Here is a 9356-nt window from a genome sequence, read left to right on the forward strand (position 1 = left end):
ATGCATGAATTTTTTTTTATAACAATTAGTTGGTTTAAGGTGCAGTAATGTTGGTAAACTTACTTTGGGTCCATTGTTTGGTAAGAGTCTATTAATCTTGTCATAGATTTTCATGTAATCAGTGGAAGGAAAAAAATAGAACTTCTAGTGTTAAAGAAGTTAAATAATTATTGAAAATAGAATTGAGACGAGATCTAAATGAAGCGACAACGAATATTAAATATTCATATAACGGAGCCCAACGATCTTCAAATTGACACATAATTGCTAATATTTCAAAAGGTCATTTGATTGTGCACTGTTGGAGCTAAGATTGCACGTTGATGTAACCTGCCTATCTTATGCTCGATCAGAAGTCTTAAAATTATTTTAAGAGATTAACGCCATTCGCGGATCTACAGACATAAGAAAGGAGACTCTAGGAGCAAGTTTGGGCTTTCCAAACCTTAGAATAAATCACGTTTTAATTACTTGAGTTGCTCTCTTGCAGGTATATCAGAGAGGACATAAGACGGTTCGCTAAGGATGACATAATTGAGATATATAGCCAATCATCGGCGGAGCTAGGGAAGCGGAAAGGAATTCATCCAAATATCCTTCCTCAAAAAATCACATTGTATATACAAGGCCAAAAAGTCATTTTTATGTATATATAATAGATGTTGAATCTCGTCTCTGCCATTGTCTTCAACCCACATTGTCCTCATTCTTAGTAAAAAGCATTTTTTTCTATACATGAAGCATAAAGATTATTATTTTGTTCATGCTTGAAAATGTAGAAGAGCAGTTCTCCTAACCCTTTTTACCTGAATATTTTTTTGTCATTCATTGGACCAATATCACATTTACCTAATATTCCCTTATCCAAATTTGTAGCTTCTGTAACGCATGAGAGCAGTAAATTATAGTATAACTAGCAAGCAGTAAACGCGGATTGCCATTTCTATTAATTGAGAAGAAACTGTGCATTAGCATAGCTCAAACTACACCGGAAAAGCATAACTAAAATTTGTCTTCCAACATTCATTTACAGGTTTACAAAGCTCAATCAGTGGATTGCAATAATAAAATTTAGCGCAAGAGTTGAATATTTCTTAGCGTAAGTATTATTCAGATTACTTACGTTAATCAAAAACCTTAAGTTACTTAATTTTATGTAGCTGTTCTATGTATAAAGAACAACAAAGGCTTGTGTATATAGGACATAGAGTAATCAGGTCAAATAATGTTGAGGTCCTCTATTGTCAACAAAGCAGTTGCGGCTTTTATCAACTCTTTTGTTACCTTTTTTTTAAATATTTCATGGCTTGACTCTTGAGCAATCAAGGCGTGTGGGGCTGACCAGATCAAGTCATTCTTTTATGCTTAATTTTTATTACTTTCACCAGAGATTTCCCATATAGCATGATAGCTACAATTAATTAAGTCTATATTGATTAGGGGAAGACTGTAGGCCGATTTGAGAGTTAATTACTCAAATGGTCACTCAACTATTTCAAATTATCTCCTAAAGTCACTTTTCTTTCGTTTGTAACAACAAAGTCAGTGAACTATGTCTATTGCACTCAGAAGGTCACTCAACTAGATTTTTCAAATTTTGGATTGTCAAATACCTATTTTACCCTCTAAATTATAAACATTTATCTTCTTTTTATTTTTTTAAACTTTTTAATATTATGATTTTCCCTTTTTAATTTACATTATGGACTTACCTATAGAATAAATAAATACTATTATTTATAAATTTAAAAAATAAAAAGTATTTAAGCTTATATAATGCTGGAATAACAAAATAATGAGCATAGTAAAAAAATTAATTAGAATAATTGGTTAGTAATAATAATTTTAGTATTAACAACAAAAATTCAAAAATTTATTTACACAATTCAAAATGAAAGAAAATGAGGTAGGGGTAAGGTCTGCGTACACACTACCCTCCCCAGACCCCATTTATGGGATCAAACTGGGTTTTTTGTTGTTGTTGTTGTAGGATAAAAGAAAATAAAGATTGTAAAATATATATTCCATGCACGTAATATAAAAATAATTATTTAAATAAAGGTATTTTTACAATATACATTATATATTCTTGAAAATTATGCTCAATTATATTATATATATTCTATGCACGACTTACCATAGCATATTTTACCCTATACAGATAGTCCCTCTGCTTTCCGGCGACATAACTTTGTGTCGTCGGAAAGTTGGTATAAACATAATAATATAATTGAGCATAATTCAAGAATATATAATGTATAACCTTTATTTAAATAATATTTTTATATTACGTGCATGGAATATATATTTTACAATCTTTATTTTCTTTTATCCTACAACAACAACAACAAAAAACCCAGTTTGATCCCATAAATGGGGTCTGGGGAGGGTAGTGTGTACGCAGACCTTACCCCTACCTCATTTTCTTTCATTTTGAATTGTGTAAATAAATTTTTGAATTTTTGTTGTTAATACTAAAATTATTATTACTAACCAATTATTCTAATTAATTTTTTTACTATGCTCATTATTTTGTTATTCCAGCATTATATAAGCTTAAATACTTTTTATTTTTTAAATTTATAAATAATAGTATTTATTTATTCTATAGGTAAGTCCATAATGTAAATTAAAAAGGGAAAATCATAATATTAAAAAGTTTAAAAAAATAAAAAGAAGATAAATGTTTATAATTTAGAGGGTAAAATAGGTATTTGACAATCCAAAATTTGAAAAATCTAGTTGAGTGACCTTCTGAGTGCAATAGACATAGTTCAGTGACTTTGTTGTTACAAACGAAAGAAAAGTAACTTTAGGTGATAATTTTGGGATAGTTGAGTGACCAGAGTAATGGCGTTATCCAATCGATTACCAAATAGATGAACTTTGACAATTGTCTCCCAAGAATTATTTGTTTAATAAGCCTTGATTCTTTTCATTTCAATTTCCTTTTGAATTGTTCTTTAGAAGTAGACTTTATCAACTTTACAAAGGTTCAAAAATAACTAAGTCAACAAGTAGAAAGATAAAGAGTCGTAATCACCTCCTGTCTTACATAACAAATGAGTTAATGTTGAAAAACATTTACGTAACACAAGTTTTCTTCGCTTTGCAAATTAAAATTATGAAGAATTGTAGTAATCCTAACTAAAAAGCTACCAACTCCATTTATTTGTTTATCCTTTGTAACGCTTTCTTTCATTGAACACACTATATATACTAGTGATTCCATCTCAATTTCATCACAGCAAATTAACTAGCCTTCTTCAATATTCAAATTAAGCCTTTTCTACACCAAGTGTGCTTAGAACTTAATTTCAAAATGGCTTGGTCCATGAGCTTCTTCATTTTCATAGCTCTCCTTGCTTTTGCACCAATTTGTTTCTCTTTTAAGAGTAACAATGGTTACCTATACCCACAATATTATTACCGATCATGCCCAAAAGCACAAGAAATTGTTAAGTCTGTTGTTGCCAAGGCTGTTGCTAAAGAAGCCCGAATGGCTGCTTCGTTGCTGAGGCTCCATTTCCACGACTGTTTTGTCAAGGTAAAACATATTTCCTGTGACTAAATCTTTATGCTACTAGTTATAGCAATGCTGAACTTCTCATATGCATGTGAATCCTTTGATGGTAACATTTGAACAAGGCTCCAACTCCTTTGGTTGAGTCTGCTGTCTAAATCCTGTTAAATGTACATGTACATAAATATTTGTGGCATAACAACTCTACATGGCAGAAATTTACATGTTGGAAAACTCTGAATAAGAAGTGCAGTAGCATACTAGCATGCAAGAATAGACTTGCTAAAAGTTACACTACTAATTTTATACTGAGAGTATATACCAAAAAAAAAGGCCTTCTTTCTTTTGGCTTTTGCGGCTTTGAACTTCTTAATTAAAGTCAAACCTCTCTATAATATATAGAGAACATATACTATAATATAACATGAAAATTGGTTCCAAAGAAATTTGGCCGGTGAACTTATAGAGGATGACTGTAATAGAGAAGTTGGACGGTATAGCTTATCAGGAAGGTAAGTGTGTGTATGCTGATAGAGATGTAAAAACTTATGCCGAGTGATTATTTCACCATGTCATGTAGGGATGTGATGCATCTCTGCTTCTGGATAGCAGCAGAGGCATTGTAACAGAAAAAGGATCAAACCCTAACAGGAATTCAGCTCGCGGATTTGAAGTCCTTGATGAGATTAAATCTGCACTGGAGAAGGAATGTCCTCAAACTGTCTCTTGCGCTGATATATTGGCACTTGCTGCAAGGGATTCTACTGTATTAGTAAGTAGAGCCACATATATAGTTGATCTGAGTACCTCTTTAGGAAATTTAAAAAAAAACATGAACTTTACTTTTATTGTTTGTACAGGCTGGTGGACCAAACTGGGAGGTTCCATTGGGAAGAAGAGACTCCAGAAGTGCCAGTTTAAGTGGCTCCAACAACAACATTCCTGCTCCAAACAACACATTTGATACCATTCTCTCAAAGTTCAAGAGACAAGGACTTGATCTTGTTGACCTTGTAGCTTTATCTGGTAAAAGTTACTCTTTTTTTTTTTTTTTTGTGCTTGCTAATTTATTTTTATCCGGACAAGTAATTACACGTGAGAAGGGGAGCCTTGGCGTAACTGGTAAAGTTGCTGCCATGTGACCAGGAGGTAACGGGGTTCGAGCCGTAAGAAACAGCCTCTTGCAGAAATGCAGTATAAGATTGTGTACAGTAGACCCTTGTAGTCCAGTCTGCCAAGAAACCCACACATAGACCTTAGTGCACCGGGCTGCATTTTTACAAGAAATCACACGTGAAACCATATAGTTGATACCAATAATTTCTTATGCAGGGAGCCACACAATTGGAAACTCGAGATGTACCAGCTTCAGGCAAAGGCTCTACAACCAATCAGGAAACAGTCAACCAGACTCAACACTGGATCAATCATATGCTGCCCTATTGCGCAATAGGTGCCCAAAATCTGGAGGTGACCAAAACCTATTTTTCTTGGACTTTGTCTCTCCCACAAAATTTGATAACAGCTACTTCAAGAACTTGTTGGCTTCAAAGGGCCTCCTGAACTCAGACCAAGTTCTTGCTACCAAGAGTCAAGCATCATTAGCCTTGGTGAAACAATATGCAGAGAACAATGCGCTTTTCTTCGAGCACTTTGCCAAGTCTATGGTTAAGATGGGGAACATCTCGCCTTTGACAGGTTCCAGCGGAGAGATCAGGAAGAATTGCAGGAAGATGAACTGATCTTAATAGCACATTACCTTCATTACAGCAACAGATATCAATAACTATGCATCTATCGTTGAACTGTTATGTATTTTCTACTTGTGTTCTTTTTTCCAACATTTTTCTTGGCTTTTTCGTCCTTGAGGATTTCACTGCTTGTGTCCATCCTCAAGGACCCCCTTTTGTTGAAGGAGTATTTGGAGTTGCTTTATTAAAAGTGTGCTAAAATTGTCAACCATGAGTCTGTAACATCTGCATATCTTATTTTCTAGCACCATCATACTTCATCTTTACATTGGACCAAGTGATACCAAACCAGCTGAAGCTACAAACATATTTATAGTAAATCAGTTCGAAAAACATAACTTGGTAAAGATCTGAGGTCAAAAGGAAACAGTAATAAGGGAAGAATAGCCATAATACAAATGCCTCCAATTACCAACTAACTCTTGATTAAGAATTACTAGAAAGCTTCGCATAAAGCATAAACCGCTCAAACAATGAGAAAGAACCTCCATACCATAGACTAAGAAACTAGCTGATGAATTTGAGTAGATACCTCATTTTGTGGATGGAGCATAAAAAACAACAATTCATCATGATTTCCTATCCATTCAGCGAAAAAAGATTACTGATTATATCTTAGGAGATTTTAAGCTACACACTTCTAGGAGTGGCAAACGGGCGGGTCGGATCGGATATGGTTCGGGTCGAAAATGGGTAATGAAAAAACGGATAAATTATCCGACCCGACCCATATTTAATACGGATAAAAAACGAGTTAACCAACCATATTATCCTGCTCCTCTTTCTTCGCTTCGGGGACGGAGGTCCTACGGTAGGTAACAACAGGCACAAGCAAGTTGACCGAAGGGGACCAGCGCTTCTACTCCTCCACCGAGGAGCCGTTCTTGCGAGAAGCAAGGGATGTCGTGAACGGTGGGAGGTCACAGAGAATTGACCTATTCATAGAGTGATCCTATGATCGATACAGGATATAGACTATCTCATTCTTTATTCTAAGTCAGGAGGCCGACTCCCAAGTTTTTTCTAATGGATCCGCAATTACATTAAAGTTCCCCCTACTAGCCACGGGAAGTTAATGCAAGTCGATAGGTCCTTCAATCATCGAGTACACTATCGACTTCCCACACTTATCATGACAACATCACCGATCTTTGGCGCTTATGGGGGGCCCTATCATACACATGCACTACCAGAGTCTTCATAAGAACTCTAGGGCGAGGGCCAAGGTGAACCCGGATTAAAGATTGCATATGATCACTTTTTGGGAGAATTGTTAGTCTCCACAACTTAAAGAACCCCCAATTTGAGGCTTTACAAATGTAAAAGTTAGACCCATTGGTTATCCATTGGTTATCCTTTTTCTAAATGAATAATATGGTTCTTATCCATATTTGACTCGTTTTTAAATAGTTCATTATTCAACCCATTTTTTAGTGGATAATATGGGTGATTCAGAGCCTTCAAGTGGAAGATATTTCCTTTAGCAAAACTTGTATATCCTCCTAACAGAATTGCAAATCTTTCTCCTATTCTCTCAATAGCCATTGGCTACTTATTTTAGCTTTTCTCATGGCACTGGACTCTTTGACACTCAACGAGCATCATAGATATAAATATCTAATCTACCCTCCAATGAAACCATCTAGCACTAAAGCTCACAAGTTCTAAATCTAAAAGAAGGTCAAGCATACCATTAAATTTAGGGGTGACAATTTGAGCTCAAACCCATTTAATCCGCCCAACCCGTCCAGAGATTAATGGGTTGGGTTAAAAAGATTTTAACTCATGGGTCAATTTGGGCTGAGCCCAAGTTAACCCATTATTTTTTATAGCTCATTTTGACCCATAAAGCTGCCCAAATACAACCTATGAAACTCACCCAAAACAAAGGGATCTCAACCTAACTTATCTAGAAATTTACTTAGTTGCCCCAATTATATATATATTTTTTTTGTATTTTCAATTTTCTGTTTTTTGTTTTTCTGCATCACCCCCTCCCCCATCCTAACCCCCCCTCCCCCCGCAAAACCCCTAAATTTTTTTTCTTTTTTTTGTATTTTCAATTTTCTGTTTTTTTGTTCTTCTGCACCATCCACACACCCTCCCCCCTCAGGGCAAACCCCCTCAAAAAAAGTTTTTTTACTTTTTTTTTTGTGTTTTCAATTTTCAATTTTTTTATTATTCTGCACCCCCCCCTCCCCCGCAAACCCCCTCAAGAATTTTTTTTACTTTTTCTTTTTGTATTTTCAATTTTCTGTTTTTTGTTTTTTTGCACCACCTACCCTCTACCCCCTCCCACGCAAACCCCCCCCTCAAAAAAAAAATTTTTATTTTTTTTTTAATTTCAATTTTTTGTTTCTTTATTTTTTCTTTACTCCGCACCACCCACCCACCCCAACCCCCCCCCACCCTCACCCGTAAAATATTTTTTAACTTACATATTTTAAGGTAAAAGATTTTTTAATGCAAGATGAGAATGGTTCTAAAACATGGGTCAAGTTGGGCAGGTTGGGTTATGACCCATTGTTTAGCCCATCTTTACCTAGCCCCTTTTTTTTTAATTTCAATTTTCTATTTTCTGTTTTTTCGCTTTCCGCACCACCCACTCACCCCAACCCCCCACCCTCACCCACAAAATATTTGTTAACTTACACATTTTAAGGTAAAAGTTTTTTTAATGCAAGATGAGCATGGTTCTAAAACATGGGTCAAGTTGGGCGGGTTGGATTATGACCCATTGTTTAGCCCATCTTTACCCAGCCCATCTTAGCTCAAGTAGACTTTGGGCTGGATTGGGCAATGACCCATTTATCGACCTAACCCATCTTGACCCGCCCAAATTCAGCCCAACCCGCCCAATTGCCACCCCTAATTAAATTCTAAATATGAGATATCTTTCAACTATATTCTTCCAGATTTGAATAGATTTTGCATAATCTCAAGGAATGGCAAACCTTATTAGGAAACTTCAAAATGGTTTCACTTAATCACTTGCAATATTTCCTAGCTGCTCTCGAGGTTCCACTGCTTCCCTCACTTCATAGCATCGTCGCCAAGGCAAAGCCAATTGCTGAAACCTCTTGAGGATCAAACATGTTAACATCGAACACTTTAGCAATCCCTGCAAGATTAGCACTGACTCATCCGCTTAACTGGTCTTATACTTCCAACATATGCTTTTCGCTTCTGATTCTGAAGTAGCCTCAATTACTTCCTGATGGTTGGTAACTGTACTCCTAGTTGATATATGGAGTAGTTTTTGGGTTTTGGATGAAGCCCGAACAGTTTTCTCAAAAGGCCACACACTCAACAGTTTTCTCGTGCTCCTTGTTTACGATCGAAATCGGGCTCATCCACTACATGACAGATCGGGCTCGGAACGTGAGGGATTGATTATCGACCCCGAGTCCCATCGAACCAGAACACGAGGTCAGAATGTCCGTCTTCAAGAACATCGAGTCCATGATCCCTGAATCGACCTTGACCCCGAACGAGCTCGTGGAAACATTGACAGTATAACCAACAGAAGACCGAAATAACAGAAGGCCGAAGTATTCGTGACCGGTCGGGTGTTACGGCGGAAATCTCGGCACGTATCAATAAGGAACCGGCAAATCAGCAAATCAGGAGATTTTTACCTTTTATAGAATTGTACCTAAAGTAGGACTCCCCTACTATAAAGGGGTCTGATTACTTGTAAAGACACATTGTGACACGCATTCAAAAGCAATATACTTTTATTTTCTCTTTAAAGTTCTTATTCAATTGCGTCTTGACACTGATCGAAGTGCATTCTGTTCAATGGTGGATCACCTCCCAAGGCTATAACTGCTCAATTCGTGTGGTATGAGTTTACTTTATCGTACTTTATTTCAATTGCAATTTAATTTACCACTTTGTATCAATTTAATCCACATATTCTTAAAACCACATATAAATTCAATTGTTATCTGATTTAGAGGGTAAACAATTTGGCGCCCACCGTGGGGCTAAGGATAATAGTTGTTATTTGATACAAATATTTCATAACATACACTATTTTACACTTGTTCTTTGAAGTGCCTCTAATTTCAGGTTAAAGC

At 35.9% G+C, this 9356-nt stretch overlaps 1 protein-coding gene across 1 annotated transcript; it reads left to right on the forward strand.

The window, feature by feature from the left end:
• On the forward strand, nucleotides 3233-5488 carry LOC109210470 (peroxidase 72-like). The gene is made up of 4 exons (XM_019373894.1): nucleotides 3233-3547; nucleotides 4104-4295; nucleotides 4384-4549; nucleotides 4856-5488. The coding sequence occupies exons 1-4, from the start codon at nucleotides 3323-3325 to the stop codon at nucleotides 5263-5265; spliced, it is 993 nt and encodes a 330-aa protein (XP_019229439.1). The 5' UTR covers nucleotides 3233-3322; the 3' UTR covers nucleotides 5266-5488.

This window comes from Nicotiana attenuata, chromosome 2 (genome assembly GCF_001879085.1).
Source record: "Nicotiana attenuata strain UT chromosome 2, NIATTr2, whole genome shotgun sequence".
In the NCBI taxonomy this organism is placed as follows: Eukaryota; Viridiplantae; Streptophyta; class Magnoliopsida; order Solanales; family Solanaceae; genus Nicotiana; species Nicotiana attenuata.